Source organism: Scyliorhinus canicula, chromosome 28 (genome assembly GCF_902713615.1).
Source record: "Scyliorhinus canicula chromosome 28, sScyCan1.1, whole genome shotgun sequence".
Lineage (NCBI taxonomy): Eukaryota > Metazoa > Chordata > Chondrichthyes > Carcharhiniformes > Scyliorhinidae > Scyliorhinus > Scyliorhinus canicula.
The window spans coordinates 7956643-7977167 of NC_052173.1; the positions used below are offsets into that span (position 1 = coordinate 7956643).

A 20525-nucleotide genomic window follows, 5' to 3' on the forward strand; every position below is an offset into this window, starting at 1 on the left:
GGCCAAATTGCTGCCGCAGTTGGTTCCAGGATTGGAGGGTGGCTGTCACCACTGGGCTGCTGGAGTGTTTTTTGGGTGGGGATGGGAGTGCTGCCGTGGCGAGGGCCCGGAGGGAGGTCCCCATGCAGGAGGCCTCCTCCGCACGCACCCACTCGGCTTCTGGCTCCTGGATCCATCCCGTTACTCGCTCGGCTGTTGCCGCCCAGTGGTAGAATTGTAGATTCGGGAGGGCTAGCCCCCCCCCCCTGGATTTTGTTTTCTGTAGGATCTTCTTTGGGATCCTAGCATTTTTACCCCCCCATACGAACGCCATGATAAGTTTGTCCAGCGCTATGAAGAAGGCCTTGGGGATGTAGATCGGAATGGATCTAAACAGGAAGAGGAACCTGGGCAATACGTTCATTTTGATCGTCTGGACTCTTCCTGCGAGGGAGAGTGGGAGTGTGTTCCATCTTTGCAGGTCCTTTTTTACTTCCTCCGCCAGGCTGGTGAGGTTCCATTTGTGGATCCCTTTCCAGTCATGGGCTATTTGGATCCCCAGGTAGCGGAATTCATGTCGGGCTTGTTTGAACGGCAGCCCCTTTAGTGCTGCCCCCCCCCCTTGCTGGTGTGCTGGGAAGATCTCGCTTTTGCTCATGTTGAGTTTGTAGCCCGAGAAGGCTCCAAACTCTTTCAGGAGCGCGATGATTCCGTCCATGCTGCTTTGTGGGTCCGAGATGTAGAGGAGCAGATCGTCTGCATAGAGTGAGAGGCAGAACAGATCTCTGACCCACCTTTCCAGATAAGAAAAAATGTGTGGATCGACAACAGGGAGAAGCTAATAACAAGTACTCATAATATGAAAAACATCATAGTTGCTGCTGCTAAATGGAAGTTTTATAGCATGAAGGGGACAGGGCAGTGCAAGAGGGCAGGGATGGATTGGGGGGGGATGCGATGGTGAGAGGCAGCATGGACACACATGCTTCCATGAGGGTGAGGGCAAGAGAAAAAGGGAGGGACAGGTGAGAGGGATGAGCCAAACAGGGAAAACCATAATGTTGGGCGGGATTCTCCATTTTCCCGCCGTGGCGGGATCTGAACCCGGGCCGCCAGAGCCCTTGGGTATCTAGTCCAGTGATAATTCCAGTAGGCCACCGCCTCCTTCTGGGTAGGGCACACCACACACAGGCACATGCATTTCACCCAACCTCTGCTCCATCCTCTCTGATCACATGCCTTTCTTTCGTCTTCATACAGACCATGCTGGCACATAATAAAAAGAAGAAACCAGACCCAGGGAGGAACAGCAGAGTTCATCACACTCACCACATTCGAGTAGGCTGCAATCAAGCCTTTTGGGGAGGACAAGGATCACTCTTGTGGGTAAGCAGAGATTGGTCACTCCCAGCTCCAAATCCTGATGACCACAGCAAGTCAAACATTGTCTGCTACAGCCTATGCTCATCAACTAAAACTCTTTTCTCTCTTTACTAGGCACGAACAGATCAAGGTCATCCACACAGCCTCGCGGGGGGGGGGGGTGTGTGTGTGACGAAAAACCACCACAGCGCTGAACCTTCACCAGTGCAGAGACACACAACTTGGTGGGGTGTAGATCTAGATTAGACTCAGGGCCACTTTCTGGAGAACACCGTACCGACATGTACCCTGCAGCAGTCAAAGGCAGGGACAGCCCAGGTCTCTGGTTCTCCACCTGCTCAGTACCAGTCAGATGACGAGCCTCTGGAAGTGACTGCCAACTCAATGGTGAAGATGCAACGACAGGCGACGGAACATCAGGCAGAGATTCGACAGCCGCTTGTTTCACGTAGAGCGAACAATGGAGGTGTCCCTTCCCATTCTGTCTGATATTGTGACTCTGACATGCAAGCGCCTCGAGGTCACCATGGGAAGGTTGGCATCCACCATGGAGACCTTGGTTCAGCAGATCTCTGCTCAGCCATGCACTCCATGGCCACCCACCCTGGTGAGCACCATCAGGATGTAGGCCACATGGGGATGAGACATCTTGACCTCCCTCCAGGTGGCCCATCTCCTGTAGAAGCCAGGCGTAGTCTTCTGGCACCCACAGGGAGGATAATTGTCATCCGACAGCCTGGGGGCCTCCTCTGAGGACACTCCGAGAGTGTGCAGCTACTCGTAGTTCCCCCACCTGCGCCCGTACCCACCACAGCAGCGCAGGCTGCCAAGGGCGCCCCTGAACAGGCCTGGGCCCTCTCGGCCTCGGCCCACCAGAGGACATCTGCTAAGGTCATTATAGGCATCAGGAGGTAGCAGTTAGCAGGCGGCTGTCGGTGTAGTGGCAGGGTTAGGGAAGTTACAAAATGTTGATATCACTTTTGGCTCATGGATGTACTATCACTGTAAATAAATTGCACTTTTGTGAAATGATTTGATGGGTATGTGTATGTTCTGGTTAATTGAAGGCACTATGAATTTGCTGTTTGCAATTCTCTTATCTCGAGGTTTAGCCATCCTCCCACTCAGCGATAGTGTCCCATTCTGAGATGATCATTCATGCAATAATAATAATAATCTTTATTATTGTCACAAGTAGGCTTACATTAACACTGCAATGAAGTTACTGTGACAAGCCCCTGGTCGCCACATTCCGGCGCCTGTTCAGGTCACAGAGGGAGAATTCAGAATGTCCAATTCACCTAACAGCACGTCTTTCGGGACTTGTGGGAGGAAACCGGAGGACCCAGAATGTGCCACCCTAATGACCCCCATTCCAGGGTCTGCGCACATCCCGTTCCAGTAGACAATGTTATAATCCTTTTGATCCGCTTTGGGAGTGTTTAATGAGTCCTTGTTCAGCTCCTCTCTGCTTTCCATTATTTGTCTTCCTTTTCCACCTCCTTGCCCTTCTGCCTTCCATCGTGCCCCCTTCCCTTTCATAGCTTTCCTTCCCCATTGCCCCCCTTGTCTTCATCAGCCACCCTCACCTTACACCCCACCCCGCTCGAACTTTGAGTCGGTCTAAATGAAGGCTACATGAGTGCCAAAGTACAGTGCTGTCCTTACAGACAACAGTGTGACCCACTGGGAGTAGGAGATCCCTGCAGTCCCCAACTCCAGGACCAGTACTGGTCAATGTCTGCATTGGAGACTGCACGAGTCCTGCAGCACAGTGCTGTTCTTGTAGACAATGTTGACCTGGAGCTGGAGTGCGTCAGCCGTCCTGTCCCAACAAGAATGGTGCAGCACTATGACAAGTATGCTAGGTATGCTGCACTCGTCTTGAAGTTTCAAGCGAACTGAGGTCTGACTTGTGCACGCCACACATTTTCAAACGGGGTTGAGGTCGATGTAATTTCCCGCAGGCGAGACACAAGATTGGAAGGCGTGAGGAAATTCCGGTGAGTAGATTCTCCACTGCCGTCCGCCTTGAAACAGGAAAATTTCACCTGTTAAGTTTCAAAGTCTGAAATTTTCATGTTAGAAAAGGCAGCAATGTATGGTTCTGTGATCCTCGAGTCTAGTCTCGGCTGCACTACAGTTACAAGCATCCAATATCCTTTGAGGTCACAGGGAAATGCCACATGAAAAGATCAGTTGAATGCGCTGGAATGCACGATACCTAAGCCAGTGGGAGTAGCCTGGACCTTCGCCAGTATTTAATGTGCTGTAGTTACTAACTAGTAAACATTATGCAATTTGATAATTATTGAATGAGTAATTGCTGTAACACCTCCCCAGTCTTCTAGGAAATTGAATGCCACCCAGAAAAGAAGCCAGAATTGAGGCCGTGCCATAAATAATTTGCTGAACACAAGTGCAGGTCTTTCATAGAACATCCTTGAATGTAAGCCAAGCACTGTTACAGTATACTCTGTAACAGGCTCCACTAGCACCAGGCTTGATAGTACGCATATAGGAACACGGGTAGGCCATTCAGCCCCTTGAGACTCTCCCACCATTCAATCATATCCTGTCCGGTCAGTCCCCAAACTTCATCCATCCACTTTGGCTCCCCATCACTACTACCCTTGGCAAGCACAAACCGCTCAATCTCAGCTTTAAAAATGATTAACTGGGCTCATACGGATTGCTTTTTGAGAGAGTGAGTTCCACTCGGTGTGTGAAGGAATGTTTTTTAACTTCTCTCCTGAATGTCTGGCTCTGATTTTAAGGTTATGTCGTCTTGTCCTAGACTACCCCACCAGCAGAAAAAGGTTTTCTCAATCTACCCTTGCAATTCCTTTTTTGAAACCTTAATCCAATCAGCCCTCCATGTCCTATATTCCAAGGTATACAGGCCTAGCTTATGTAATCTCTCTTCATATTTGAACACTTGCAGCCTTGGTAAGATTCTGGTGAATCTGTGCTGTGCTGCACGCCTCCCAAGGTCAACATAAACTTTTTAAGGTACGCTACCTAGAACTGTACACAGTACTCCAGATGCGGTCTAACAAAGGCTTTGTATAGCTGCAGCAAACCACCTCCCCTTTATGTACTAGTCCTCCAGTTACAACAGGTAACAATTCCATAGTAGCTCAAAAGAAAGATTTGCATTCATGTTGTGCTTTTCACAACCTCCGGATGTCTCAGTGTGTTCCAACCAATTAAGTACCTTTTTAAGTGTAGCCACTGTTGTAATATAGGAAATGCAGCAGCCAATTTGTGTCAAGCAAGCTCGCACAATCAGCAGTGCGATAATGAGCAGATATCCTGTTCTTTTGTCATGTTGATTAAGGGATACATATTGGCCAGGATATCTCCCCTGCTTTTCTTCAAAATAGTTCATGTCATCTTTTACATCCACCCTGAGTGGCCAGATGGGGCCTTGGTTTAATATCTTGTCCATAATATAGCATCTCTGAAAGTGCATCACTCCCTCAGTACTGCACTGGAGTGTCAACCTTGACTTGTGTTCGATAAAGTGGGCCTTGAACCCACAACCGTGTAACTCAGAAGTGAGAGTTCGACCAACTGAGCCACAGCTGACATCTTTGACAATTTTTTTCCACCCGACCATTACATTTTAGTGATGTTTGTACACAAATTCTGAAATCTCCTTGGACCTCCACTGTTCTTAACTTTTTCAGCATTTCAAAAATACCGATTGATCATTTTTTGGTCCAAATTGCTGTGTTGAAATCCATTTGCCACAGGGTTCCCCATTCACATAGTGGGCGCGATCTACCTGAACGGGGACCGAATCCCATAACGTGAGACGAGCCGGGTATTTCCATCAATGTTTGGGGGTGTACCTGCACCATGTGGACTGCAGCAGTTCAAGAAGGCAGCTCACGGACACCTTCTCAAGGGAAATTAGGGAAGAGCAACAAATGTCGGCCTGGTCAATGACACCCACATGCTGTGAAAGAATTAAAAAACTTATGCTCAACTGTATCGAACCTTGGTTAGAGCACACTTAGACTGTACTGTGTGCAGGACTGGTCACTACATTATAGAAGGGATATCGATGAACCCAGATCTCTGTGGGTTTACCTGTCAGGAAAGGGTGGCCAGGCCGGGTCTCCACTCTCTGGAAGAAGGAAGACTGAGGGGTGACTTCACAGAGGTGTTTAAAATTTTGAAAGGTTTTAGATGGAGAGGATCCAGAGAGAAGGTTTCCTCTTGTGGGGCAGAGGATCACCAGAGATCATCAATATCAGATAATCACCAAGGTTTCGAGGAGATGTACGAGGTAAGTTTTTTTAAACACAAAAGGTAGTGACGGAGGACGTGGTAGAAGCAGGGATGATAGTGACGTTTAAGGGGCATCTTGACAAATACATGAATAGGATGGGAATAGAGGGATACGGACCCCGGAAGTATAGAAGATTTTAGTTTAGATGGGCAGCATGGTTGGCACGGGCTTGGAGGACCGAAGGGCCTGTTCCTGTGCTGTACTTTTCTTTCTTCTTTTAAAAAAAAATCCAATCAGGAATTCAGGAGAAACGTCTTTACTCAAAGAGTGGGGAGAATGTGGATTTCACATGAGTGGTGAAAATGGATAGTATTTAACAGGAAGCTAGACAAGGATAGGAAGGAGAAGAGAAGAGGGTTACGGTGGGAGATTTAGATAGAAAAAGTGGGAGGACACTCAAGCATAAAATCATCGTGGACTGGATGGGTGAATGGCCTGTTTCTGTGCCATATATCATATATAATCCTATTATATTAATGGACAAGTCCCGGATTAGAAGGCAGCCTAAAAACCTGAGCTCGACCTTTCAGAAGTAGAATTAGGAAACACTTCTATACGCAAAGGGCTGCAAGAGGTTTGGAACTCTTCTGCAAATGGCAATTCTTCATGTTAAACTGAGTTGACAGATTTCCATTACCCAAAGATGGGAAATGGAGTTTGGTCATAGATCAGCTATGATCACACTAAATGGCGGAATAGGCTTGAGGGGCTAAATTGCCCACTCTTGTTCTTATTTCACCAACACTTGTAATCAGAATACATTGCATCGGATGGCCACACTTTTACACAGTGGGACAGTTCAACTCTGATTTAGATACCAGAATTATAGAACAAATGGTACATTATTGCAAGTAATAATGGACGTATTAGTGAGAGGCAGCATGGTTTTGTGAAGGGGAGGTTGTGTCTCACTAACTTGATAGAGTAATTCGAAGAGGTCACAAAGATTATTGATGCAGGTAGGGCAGTGGATGTTGTCTATATGGACTTCAGTAAGGCCTTTGACAAGGTCCCTCATGGTAGACTGGTACAAAAGGTGAAGTCACACGGGATCAGGAGTGAGCTGGCAAGGTGGATACAGAACTGGCTAGGACATAGAAGGCAGAGTAGCAATGGAAGGGTGCTTTTCTAATTGGAGGGCTGTGACTAGTGGTGTTCCACAGGGATCAGTGCTGGGACCTTTGCTGTTCGTAGTATTTATAAAATGATTTGGGGGAAAATGTAACTGGTCTGATCAGTAAATTTGCAGACGACACAAAGGTAGGTGGAATTGCGGAGCGCGATGAGGACTGTCAGAGGATACAGCAGGATTTAGATCGTTTGGAGACTTGGGTGGAGAGATGGCAGATAGAGTTTAATCCGGACAAATGTAAGCTAATGCGTTTTGGAAGGTCTAATGCAGGTAGGGAATATACGGTGAATGGTAGAACCCTCAAGAGTATTGAAAGTCAGAGAGATCTAGGTGTACACGTCCATAGGTCACTGAAAGGGGCAACAGATGGAGAAAGTAGTCAAGAAGGCATTCAGCATGCTTGCCTTCATTGGCCGGGGCATTGAGTATAGGAATTGGCAAGTCATGTTGTATAGAACCTTAGTTAGGCCACACTTCAATTCTGGTCGCTACACTACCAGAAGGATGTGGAGGCTTTAGAGAGGATGCAGAAGAGATTTACCAGGATGTTGCCTGGTATGGAGGGCATTAGCTATGAGGAGTTGTTGAATAAACTTGGTTTGTTCTCACTGGAACGACGGAGGTTGAGGGGTGACCTGATACAGGTCTACAAAATTATGAGGGGCAGGGCAGCACGGTGGCGCAGTGGGTTAGCCCTGCTGCCTCACGGTGCCAAGGTCCCAGGTTCGATCCCGGCTCTGGGTCACTGTCCGTGTGGAGTTTGCACATTCTCCCCGTGTTTGTGTGGGTTTCGCCCCCACAACCCAAAGATATGCAGGCTGAGTCGATTGGCCACACTAAATTGCCCCTAATTGGAAAAATGAATTGAGTACTCTAAATTTATTTTTTTTTTTATTAAATTATGAGGGGCACAGACAGATTGGATAGTCAGAGGCTTTTTCCCAGGGTAGAGGGGTCAATTACTATGGGGCATAGGTTTAAGGTGCGAGGGGCAAGGTTTAGAGGAGATGTACGAGGCAAGTTTTTTTACACAGAGGGGAGTGGGTGCCTGGAACTCGCTGCCGGAGGAGGTGGTGGAAGCAGGGACGATAGTGACATTTAAGGGGCATCTTGACAAATACATGAATAGGATGGGAATAGAGGGATACGAACCCCGGAAGTGTAGAAGATTTTAGTTTAGACGGGCAGCATGGTCGGCGCGGGCTTGGAGGGCCAAAGGGCCTGTTCCTGTGCTGTACTTTTCTTTGTTCTTTTGTATAATGAAGGCGGCACGTTGGCACAGTGGTTAGCACTGCTGCCTCACAGCGTCATGAACCCGGATTCGATTTCAGCCTCCCACAGTCCAAAGATGTGCAGATTAGGTGGATTGACCATTCTAAATTATCCCTTAGTGTGCAAAAAGGTTAGGTGGGGTTATGGGGTTAGGGTGGAGGTTTGGGCCTAGCTGGGGTGCTCTTTCAGAGGGCCGGTGCAGACTTGATGGGCCGAATGACCTCCTTCTGCACTGTAAATTCTATGATTCTATGAAACGGTGAAATTCAGTACCTGCCTTAGAAATCAGGGGTGGCAAGCAACTTCAACATATTGCATCCCACTCATAATCCTTCTCTGGGCATAATTGATCTGGAGCCAGGCACCTCTTTATGAGTTATGCAGGAAATCACCACTGGATAGCTCTGGAGGGAATGAAATCTGAATTGCAGGATTGTTATCATGCGAGAAATTTGATGTTTCTTTTGTGAAACTTATAATAATAATAATCTTTATTGTCACAAGTAGGCTTACATTAACACTGCAATGAAGTTACTGTGAAAAGCCCCTAGTCGCCACATTCCGGAACCTGTTCGGGTCACAGAGGGAGAATTCAGAATGTCCAATTCACCTAACAGCACATCTTTCGGGACTTGTGGGAGGAAACCGGAGCACCCGGAGGAAACCCACGCAGACACGGGGAGAACGTGCAGACTCCGCACAGACAGGCGGGAATTGAAACTGGGACCCTGGAACTGTGAAGCAACAGTGCTAACCACTGTGCTACCATGCTTGCTTGTCCTTTAACTAATTTGTATAAAAGGACATATTAATACAGATTGTTGATTTTTGACTTTAATGATGGCCAGGGGAAGTCACAGAATACATCTACAATTTAGACTTTTTTCTGTTTTGCAATCTTTTTTCTCCAATTGGTATCATCATGTCAGATACCTTACCCAGATGTGAGATTGGATTGCAGTCCTCTGCTGTTGCGCTCCTGTTCCCAGCTATTAAAGCAATTCAGCTCAGACAGAGTAATTTTCATATTGATTCACTTACTCTTCCATGAGGAACACTAAATTTGTGCTTGGCAGCTCCAAGGTCAGGTGTGTACTATTTGAGGATTGCAGCTATGATTCTGAATGTTACCATTCCGACAAGGCATGCTGGAAGTTATGCACTGTGCTAACTAATACCCTGTTACCTCATTACTAAGAAACACAATCAGTCAGGAAGAAAATGATAATTGTTTCATAGTTATTCAATGCTAGATTTATTTATCAATTTGCAGAGAATTACTGCTTTGGCAATCTCCCCAGATTAAGCCATTTAACTTGTCCGAGGCATGCATAAATTAACTATTTCTTTCTTAATGACTCAGTTTCGGGTAACAGAACTTGAAAGAGCAAGTTACTGCAAGTATGAGTTTTGTAGTAATAGCCATATATTTTCAGTACATTTTACACTGAAGGCAATAATTGTTTTCAGCAAGAATCAAGAAACTAGCCAGAGGCCTGGAATAATTACTTTGCCAACTGCACATATTCTGAAGAACTCTGTAAAAATGAGTTTGTTAAACTCAGTTAAGAGTACTGTCTTTACCGACGTACTGTTCAGAGGAAGTGCCCGGCATTACATGGGCGGCACGGTAGCACAGTGGTTAGCACTATTGCATCACAACGCCAGGGTCCCAGGTTTGATTCCCTGCTGGGTCACTGTCTGTGCGGAGTCTGCACGTTCTCCCCGTGTCTGCGTGGGTTTCCTCCGGGTGCTCCGGTTTCCTCCCACAAGTCCCGAAAGGCGTGCTTGTTGGGTGAATTGGACATTCTGAATTCTCCCTCTGTGACCCGAACAGGCGCCGGAATGTGGCGACGAGGGGATTTTCACAGTAACTTCATTGCAGTGTTAATGTAAGCCTACTTGTGACAATAATAAAGATTATCAGATTTTTGGAGCAAACTTGAAACAATCTAGCTTTCTGATTGGCTGGTTAATTCCAATTCAATCTTCAACACATAAAAAGAGTTCCTCTGTGGTTCAGTTAGGCAGCTAAAATGAAACATAAAATGTGAGTGCCACTTGCTGTTCTAGAATTCTTGATCTGAAACAGTAAATGCCAGCTCAGCTGAAATATCTAAAAGCAACCTGAACCCCGATTTAGAATGGAGCAGGGAATATGGTGACAAAATCACATTCTGAAACAAGACCTTCTTCCATTTTTACATTTCTTTTTTTAAAAATTTAGAGTATCCAATTATTTTTTCCAATTAAGGGGCAATTTAGCGTGGCCAATCCACCTACCCTGCACATCTTTGGGCTGTGAGGGCAAAACCCACGCAGACACGGAGAGAATGTGCAAACTCCACACGGACAGTGACCCAGAGCCGGGATTCAAACCCGGGTCCTCAGCGCCGTTGCCAGCAATGCTAACCACTGTGCCACCGTGCTGCCCTCTTTTTTACATTTCTGTAATGCATTATTTCATTGAGATTGAGATTTCCCAGTTGGAATTAAATTGTTCCAGTGGTCTGAACAGAGATTGGATAGACTGGGATTGTTTTCCTAGGAGCGGAGGAGACTGAGGGGGAACATGATTGAGATGGATAGAATTATGAGGGGCGGACTTCCGGTTGCGGCTATGACCAGCTAAGTCGCACGTTTGGCTGCTCCTGCTACAAAGGTGTTTTCGGGCCGATTGGAGGGCCCCAACGGCGCTGTAAGGACAAATCCCGGTGGGGGAAGGCTCCCTGAAGAGAACCAGACCAACTTTATGGTCGGTACCCGGAGTGGGGTGGTAAAGAAAGCAACAGCAGCTCCCAAAAAAAAGCGGGGGAAGAAGACCAAAATGGCGGCCGGTGGCGCACCCGAGGAATGGAGGAAATGGGCGGAGGAGCAGCAGGCCGCTCTCCTGCGCTTCTTTACGGAGCTGAAAATGGAGCTCTTGGAGTCAATGAATGCGACGACCACCAGGCTGATGGGAGCCCAGGCGACCCAAGAGGCGTCGATTCGGGAGCTGCAGCAGGAGATGACTGCGAGGGAGGAGGAGGCCACGGTCCTCGTGGGAAAGGTAGAGGTGCACGAGGCACTCCACCTGAAATGGCAGAGCCGTTTTGAGGAGCTGGATACCCGAATGAGGCGGAAGAACCTGAGGATCTTGGGCCTGGCAGAAGGCCTGGAGGGGTCAGACCTCCCGGGATACGTAGCAGAAATGCTGAGCTCCCTGATGGGGGCAGGGGCCGTCCCTTCGCCCCTGGAGCTGGAAGAGGCCTACAGGGTCATGGCTAGGAGGCCAAGAGCAAATGAGCCCCCGAGGGCGGTGCTGGTGCGGTTCCAGCGACTCAGCGACCGTGAGAGAGTGCTGGAGTGGGCCAAGAGGGAAAGGAGCAGCAAGTGGGAGAATTCGACGGTGAGGGTCTACCAGGACTGGAGTGCGGAGGTGGCAAAGCGGTGGGCCCGGTACAACCGGACGAAGGCGGTGCTACATGCAAAACGGATCAGGTTCGGAATGCTGCAGCCAGCGCGCTTGTGGGTCACCTACAGGAACCAACACCACTATTTTGAGTCCCCAGAGGAGGCGTGGGCCTTTGTACAGGAAGAGAAACTGGACTCGAATTAGACCCAGGGGATACTTGGCGGCCGTAGCCGCTCGGGTACTTTCAGCTGAATTCTTTGTTTGGATTTTGAACTCTTGCTGTGGGTTTTTCTTCTGATGTTTTTTCCCCCCTTTGCCAACTTCCCTTAGTTATTGTTATTGTGGTTATTCATGGTTATTTATGGTTATTTATGCTGTTTGGTAGAGGGCGACTGTTAAGTACATTGTTATTTGTTATCTATCTGTTATTTATAATGTTAAGTTGGGCAGGCGGGACGGGGGGGAGAGCAGATCGGGGATATGGGCTCCTAGGGGGGGTTCTTTACAGGCATGGACGGGGACGGGGGTGGAACTGAAGATGGCGGGGTGGGGTGTGGCAGGGCGAAAGCGCGGGCTTTCCTCTGTTTTCCCGCACGCGGGGCAGAGGAGGGGGGGGGAGGGGAGGAGTGCGGGGCGTGGCTAGCAATGGCGACCTTTCCCGCGCTGGAGCGGGGCCAGGGAGGAGTGGCAAGGGGGGGGAGGCCCCCCCCCCCGAGCCGGGGGGAGTCGGAGTGTGGCAGGAGCAGCCGGGTCAGCGTGAACCAGCTGACTTACGGGAGTACGATGGAGGGTACATCGCGGCTAGGAGGGGGTCCTAGCCTTGGGGGGGGGGGGGGGGGGGGGGGGGGGGGGGTTAGGGAGGGACACGGGTTGCTGCTGCTGAAAAGACCAGAAACGGGAAGTGGAGGACTGGAGAGGTGGGGGGAGGGGGACATCGCCATGGGGAGCGGGTCAGAAGGGGAGGGTCGACCCGGGGCGAGCAGGGAACAGGACATGGCTAATCGGCAGGGGAAGGGGGCGGGTCGTCCCGCGACCCGGCTGATCACTTGGAACGTGCGGGGGCTGAATGGGCCGGTCAAGAGATCAAGGGTATTCTCACACCTGAAGGGACTGAAGGCTGATGTAGCAATGTTACAGGAGACCCATTTGAAGGTAGTGGACCAGGTTCGCCTGAGAAGGGGGTGGGTGGGACAGGTGTTCCACTCTGGATTGGACGCAAAGAACCGGGGGGTGGCGATTCTGGTGGGAAAGAGGGTGTCGTTCGTGGCAGAGGAGGTGGTGGCGGATAAGGAGGGTAGGTATGTGATGGTGAAGGGTAAGCTGCAGGGGGAGAAAGTGGTGATGGTCAACGTATATGCCCCGAACTGGGATGACGCGGGTTTTATGAGGCGCCTATTGGGCCTCATTCCGGGACTGGAGGCAGGGGGCTTGATCATGGTGGGGGGCTTTAACACAGTGCTGGACCCCGGGCTAGACAGATCGAGCTCAAGGACCAATAGGAGGCCGGCAGCGGCAGAAGTGCTGAGGGGGTACATGGAGCAGATGGGAGGAGTAGACCCATGGAGGTTTGGTAGGCCGAGGGCGAGGGAGTATTCCTTTTTCTCCCACGTCCATAGAGTGTACTCCAGAATCGATTTCTTCGTGTTGAGCAGGGGGCTGATCCCGAGGGTACGGGAAGCTGAGTACTCGGCCATTGCGATCTCTGATCATGCACCACATTGGGTGGATGTGGAAATGGGGGAGGCGCGGGACCAGCGCCGCTGTGGCGGCTGGATGTGGGGCTGTTAGCGGACGACGAGGTGTGTAAAGGGTCCGGAAGAGCATTGAGAGCTATCTGGACTTGAATGACACGGGTGAGGTGCAGGTGGGGATGGTCTGGGAGGCCCTGAAGGCAGTGATCAGGGGAGAGCTGATCTCCATAAGGGCGCACAGAGAAAGAAAGGAGAGGCAGGAGAGGGAGAGGCTGGTGGGGGAGCTATTGGAAGTGGATAGGAGATATGCGGAGGCACCAGAGGAGGGGCTGCTGGGAGAACGGCGCAGCCTGCAGGTCAAGTTCGACCTGCTGACCACCAGGAAGGCAGAGACGCAGTGGAAAAGGGCACAGGGCGCGGTCTATGAGTATGGGGAAAAGGCGAGCAGGATGCTGGCACACCAGCTTCGCAAACGAGATGCGGCTAGGGAGATTGGGGGAGTGAAGGAGAGGGGCGGGAAGGTAGTGCAGAAGGGGCAAGAAGTGAATGGGGTCTTCAGGGATTTTTACAAGGAGTTGTATCGGTCTGAGCCGCCGACGAGGAGAGGGGGAATGGAGGACTTCCTAAACAAATTGAGGTTCCCAAGGGTCCAGGAGGGGCTGGTAGAAGGGCTGGGGTGCCAATAGGGCTAGAGGAGCTAGTCAAGGGAATAGGTCAGATGCAAGCGGGGAAGGCGCCGGGGCCAGATGGGTTCCCGGTGGAATTCTACAAGAAAAATGTGGACTTGGTGGGACCGGTACTGGTACGAGCCTTAATGAGGCGCGAGAGGGGGGGGGTTCTGCCCCCGACAATGTCGCAGGCTCTGATCTCCCTGATATTGAAGCGGGATAAAGACCCCGTGCAGTGCGGGTCCTACAGGCCTATCTCGCTTCTGAACGTGGATGCCAAGTTGCTGGCAAAGATCCTGGCAGCTAGAATAGAGGATTGTGTGCCAGGGGTAATCCATGAGGACCAGACAGGGTTCGTGAAGGGGCGGCAGCTCAACACGAACGTGCGGAGATTGCTGAATGTAATTATGATGCCGGCAGTGGAGGGAGAGGCTGAGATAGTGGTAGCGCTGGACGCGGAGAAGGCATTCGATAGGGTGGAGTGGGAGTACCTGTGGGAGACGTTGGAACGGTTTGGGTTTGGGGAAGGGTTTATTAAGTGGGTGAAGTTGCTCTACTCGGCCCCGACGGCGAGTGTAGTGACAAACGGGAGGATGGTCGGAGTATTTCGGGCTCCACCGAGGGACCAGGCAGGGATGTCCCCTATCCCCCCTACTTTTCGCACTGGCGATTGAACCGTTGGCGATGGCACTGAGGGGTTCAGGGGGGTGGAGAGGACTGACTAGGGGAGGGGAGGAACATCGAGTATCGCTGTATGCGGATGATCTACTGCTGTACGTGGCAGACCCAGAAGGGGGAATGCCGGAGATAATGGAACTATTAGCAGAGTTTGGGGACTTTTCGGGGTACAAACTAAATTTGGGCAAAAGCGAGGTTTTTGTGATACACCCGGGGGATCAGGGAGAGGGTATTGGGAGACTCCCCTTCAAGCGAGCAGGAAAGAGCTTTAGGTACTTAGGGGTGCAGGTGGCAAGGAACTGGGGGACCCTCCACAAGTTGAACTTTTCCAGGCTGGTGGAACAGATGGAGGAGGAATTTAAGAGGTGGGACATGGTACCGTTGTCGCTGGCGGGGAGGGTGCAGTCAATCAAAATGACGGTCCTCCCAAGGTTCTTGTTTTTATTTCAGTGCTTGCCCATCTTCCTCCCTAGGGCCTTCTTCAAAAAGGTGACGAGTAGCATCATGAGCTACGTGTGGGCGCATGGCACCCCAAGGGTGAGAAGGGTCTTTTTGGAGCGGAGTAGGGACAGTGGAGGGCTGGCACTACCCAATCTCTTGGGGTATTACTGGGCGGCAAATGTGTCAATGGTGCGCAAGTGGATGATGGAAGGGGAGGGGGCAGCTTGGAAATGAATGGAGAGGGCGTCCTGTGGCAACACAAGCCTGGGGGCCCTAGTAACGGCACCATGGCCGCTCCCCCCCACGAGGTACACCACGCGCCCGGTGGTGGCGGCCACCCTCAAGATATGGGGGCAGTGGAGGCGACACAGGGGGGAAATGGGAGGTCTGTTGGCGGCGCCAATAAGAGGGAACCATAGATTCATCCCGGGGAACATCGACGGGGGATTTCAGAGCTGGTACAGGGTGGGCATACGGCAGCTGAAGGACCTGTTATAGAGGGGAGGTTTGCGAGCCTGGGAGGGCTGGAGGAGAAGTTTGAGCTCCCCCCGGGAAACATGTTCAGATATTTACAAGTGAAGGCATTTGCTAGGCGGCAGGTGGAGGGGTTCCCCCTGCTCCCCAGTAAGGGGGCGAGTGATAGGGTGCTCTCGGGGGTCTGGGTCGGAGGGGGGAAGATATCAGACATCTACAAGATAATGCAGGAGGCGGAAGAAGCATCAGGGGAGGAGCTGAAAGCCAAGTGGGAAGTGGAGCTGGGAGAGCAGATAGAAGACGGGACGTGGGCGGATGCACTGGAGAAGGTCAATTCTTCCTCCTCGTGTGCGAGGCTGAGCCTCATTCAATTTAAGGTGCTGCATAGAGCTCACATGACGGGGACAAGGATGAGCCGGTTCTTTGGGGGGGAGGACAGGTGTGTCAGATGTCTGGGAGGCCCAGCGAACCATGTGCATATGTTCTGGGCATGTCCGGTGCTGGAAGGGTTCTGGAAGGGGGTGGCAAGGACGGTGTCGAAGGTGGTGGGGTCCAGGGTCAAACCAGGATGGGGGCTTGCGATCTTTGGGGTCGGGGTAGAACCGGGGGTACAGGAGGCAAGGGAGGCCGGAATACTGGCCTTTGCGTCCCTAGTGGCTCGGCGAAGGATATTAATTCAATGGAAGGACGCGAGGCCTCCAAGCGTTGAAACTTGGATTAACGATATGGCTAGCTATATTCAGCTAGAAAGGATCAAATTTGCCCTGAGAGGGTCGGTACAGGGATTCTCCAGGCGGTGGCAACCTTTCCTTGACTTTTTAGATCAGAGATAGGCGTACGGGTCGTGGCAACAGCAACCCGGGGGGGGGGGGGGGGGGCAGCAATGGCCGTGGGGGGACATGCACGACTGTAACGCGGGCAAGTCTGCTCGCTGCTCATGTCTGAAACTGTGGGCTGCCTTGTTTGTTAAGTTGTTGCTTGGGGGGGGGGGGGGGGGGGGGGGGGGGGAGGACTGGTGCGCGCGAGAGGGCGGTGCGAGGGAGGGATATTTGCCTAGAGGGATTGTGTTGTAATAATTTAAAATTAGTAGGGGTAAATGTCTGTATGGAAAAACTCTTTCAATAAAAATTATTTAAAAAAAAAAAAAAAAGAATTATGAGGGGCACAGATAGAGAAGACAGGAAGCAACTTTTCCCCTTGGTGGAGGGGTCAATGACCAGGGGGAAGAGATTTAACATAAGGAGCAGGAGGTTTTAAAGGTGCTGTGAGGAAAATGTTTTCACCAGAGGGTGGTGGGAGTCTGGAACTCGCTGCCTGAAAGGGCGGTGGAGGCAGAGACCCTCACAACATTTAAGAAGTATTTAGATGTGCACTTGCAATCCCAGAGCAGACAAGGCTAAGCGCTGGAAAATGGGATGAGAATACTTAGGTGGCTGTTTTCGACTGGCACAGATTCAATGGGCCGAAGGGCCTTTTCTGTGCTGGAGACCTCGATGACTCTGTGGTAGTCAGTCAGCCCCCTCTGCAATCTGGAATTCACTGATCCTAAACCATATTTTGGTAAATACAGTCATCCTACATTGTTTAAAACAATCATTTTGACAGACTGAATTCAGAAGGCCCCTTATGACAAAAGATGACTTCCATTTGCTCGGTAACAAAGTATTCTACCTGAAGACGCCTTTACAGCCCTTCACAGGTCATGGCATTGAAATGGAAACGGTGCTTTGTCCCCACAAACCCCACAGATCCGCGGGCAATTCGATCAAATTCTTCATCTTCAGGCTGATATGCAGACGAAACTCACTGTCATCTGTTCCATTTCTACAATTCTTGACCTGCGAACAAGAAAAAATAGGCTTCTTTTTGAAATAAAAGAATGGATTTTAACGTTACATCAAAATATCTGAATTCTAGCTAAATATAGTACAAGGCAGATTATCCCGTACAATACCAAGCTACATCCAATACTTTGCCCGACCAGAAGGTAGTCCTCTGATATCTCATAAAAACACAAGAAATTGGGGCGGGAGCAAATTCTGTGGACCCTTGAGCCCAATCTGCTATTCAATCCGATCACAGCTGTCTTCTACCCTCAACGTTACTTTCCCGCCCTCTTCCTATAACTCTTGATTGCCCGAGAGACCAAAAATCTATTTGAGCCTTGAAATATATTAGTTGAGCACAGTATATTCGTTGATGGAGCGTCCACAAGCCTCTGAGGCAGAGAATTCCAAAGATTCACAAGCCTCTATCCCAACAACCAATCTAGTGTATCGCCTCCAATGGAAGTACATCACAATGTCCAGTTCACCAAACAAGCACGTCTTTCGGGACTCGTGGGAGGAAACTGGAGCACCCGGAGTAAACCCATGCAGGCACGGGGAGAATGTCGAGACTCTGCACAGACAGTGACTCAAGCCGGGAATCAAACTGAGGACCCTGGCACTGTGAAGCCAGTGCTAACCACTGTGCTACCATGCCGGCCAAGTACAGTTGTTTTGAGGATCCAAGGGAGAGATACGAGTTGAGTGAGAAGCATCAAGTGAATGCTCAAGAATTCACCGGAAGAAAACCATTTGCATGTGTGCCAGTCCCAAGCAAGGAGCCTTTGTGTCAAGCTAGTGGTAATTCTTCACTGGTTTGTGTGTCTGTAAGGATGTTTTCCCTACCCAAGCTATCCTCATTTCTCTATTGAGTTTGCAGTTTTGGGCTGAGCAAGTTCTGCCACTGAGCATCACAACTTTCCGTAGTCTGTCAGACATTATGTATGAAATATGGCTAACAAATGTTATACAGGTGTCCCTTATTCAGACATTTAGGTAAGGGTTATTACTTCTGCCATAGAAGGTGGATACGATTTTACCCCGGTTTGTGAACAATTATCTCTGAAACTACAGACGGATCAAATGAAAACTTGGGCATAGGTATGGTATGTCCTAAGGACAAAGTGATTAATTTTGGCGAAGATGCAGATCAGAATCCAACTCTCAGGACTTTTTTTTTTTAAAAAGGATCTGGTAACATTGAGTGAATTGACGTTTTTAAAGAATATTGTGGGTGCTTTATTTTGAATATTGTCGAAGGTTTTAGAATGTTGCAGGTTCGCTCAGCTGCTATGGTGCAATTTGTCACCGTTGTCAAAATGTATGCAGAGTTTTCAGAGCAGGTTGTTGGATGTGGATTGCCTTGAAGCTCCCAGTGAGATACAAGGGGCTGAATTCTCCGCCGGCGGGATTCTCCGTTTTTCCGGCAGCCCGGGGGTTTCCATACGGCGTGGGGCTGCCCCACCATGGGAAACGCCATTGACCAGCCTGCGAAACGGAGAATCCCGACTGCGTGCCGCAGCAGAAATCCGCTACGGCGGGGTGGAGAAACCCGCCCAAGATCTTACTAAAAAGATTTTGTTTCCAGTTTTGGGTACAGAACATCAAGCGGGCAGGGAAAAGCTTCAAGGAAGAGCTGTGTAATTGCAATAACGTTGAGTTCACACAGCCTGGTCGAGGTACTGAGCGCCGCGTCACTTGTTAATTTATTTGGCTCATTTTACTGCAAGTCAGTGACATAATTCCATTTATTTAACAATTTGCATTTATATAGTGCCTTTAAAGTCGTAAAACATCATAAGGTGCTTCACAGAATTGTAATCAAACAAAATGTGGCACCAAGGGTGGGATTCTCCCTCCATTCACAGCAGCGGGTTCTCCCGTGCCACTGCAATGAATGGGAGATTTGGCTTGTGCCAAATTCTCCGTCCTCGCTTGCAGCTGTAGCGGAGCAGACTCGCAACGGAGAATCCCGGCCCACCAAGTCACATAACAAGATATTGGGACAAGTGACTAAATGCTCTGTCAAAAGTGGAAAGTGGGGCAGACAGGTTTGGGGAAGGAGTCTCAGCGCTTAAATGTTGCAGAGTTTTAATGGCAAAGGGAGATATTTTAATCAGATTGGGTTTTCCCCAATACTGAATCATTCTTCAAAACTCTGCCATCTCCCTTCCCTCGGCTTCACCTGTTGCTTTCAGGCACCCTTTCTTCAATTAGATCATGTGGGCTCATCCTGGTTTAAGGCAAATATGATTCTCCTTTTTTTAAAATAAACTTAGAATACCCAATTCATTTTTTCCAATTAAGGGGCAATTTAGCGTGGCCAATTCACCTATCCTGCACATCTTTGGGTTGTGGGGGTGAAACCCACACAGACACGGAGAGAATGTGCAAACTCCACACGGACAGTGACCCAGCAAACCTGGGACCTCGGCGCCGTGAGGCAGCAGGGCTAACCCACTGGGCCACCGTGCTGCCCTATATGATTCTCCTTTGATTGGAGTGTGGATGTTTGCAGTTTTGTTGCTTCCCATTCATTGTGTTCTTACTCTGCTTCATTGGTTTCCCTTGCTGATGATGGTTAGCACTGCTGCCTCACAGCACAAGAGAGCCAGGTTCTATTCCAGCCTTGAATGACTGTCTCCCCGTGTCTGCGTGGGTTTCCTCCGGGTGCTCCGGTTTCCTCCACAGTCCAAAGACGTGCAAGTTAGGTGGATTGGCCATGATAAATTGCCCCTTGATGTGCAGGTTAGGTGGATTGGCCATGATAAATTGCCCCTTGATGTGCAGGTTAGGTGGATTGGCCATGATAAATTGCCCCTTGATGTGCAGGTTAGGTGGATTGGCCATGATAAATTGCCCCTTGATGTGCAGGTTAGGTTATGGGGTTAAGGGGATAGGGCGAGGTGGACATGGGTCAGTGCAGACTTGATGGCCTGAATGGTCTCCTTCTGCACTGTAGGGATTCTAATACCACAGCTTCCATTTTCTCTTTCCTCAAAGGATTCAGCCAGACTGTTCCGCTTAATCCTTGGGATACCTACTACCTAAATGCTCCAACCTTACTGCTAAGGTTTGACTGTTCATTTACTGTCTATTCATCAGCTACTGGTAGCCAGTGGCTGTCTGCATTGGTTACCATTTACCATCTGATGTCTTATTGTTAAACACTCACTTATTGCTGCATATAAACAGGCCCAAACATCTTAATGTGCACCACAGGGCTCGACATATTCCTTGAGACACAGGATCTGTTTAATTCCATCTGTTGGAACTGATCGTAGGAA

The 20525-nt window shown here is 49.8% G+C and overlaps 1 protein-coding gene across 1 annotated transcript in view; it reads right to left on the reverse strand.

Moving 5' to 3' along the window:
* Positions 1-17234, reverse strand: part of LOC119958198 (vitamin D3 receptor-like) — a 107703-nt gene extending 90469 nt beyond the window's left edge. The window contains 5 exon segments of the mRNA XM_038786574.1: positions 17084-17103; positions 17105-17132; positions 17134-17176; positions 17179-17212; positions 17214-17234. Coding sequence (XP_038642502.1) covers positions 17084-17103; positions 17105-17132; positions 17134-17176; positions 17179-17212; positions 17214-17234 — 146 coding nt within the window.
* Positions 17235-20525: the final 3291 nt, after the last annotated feature.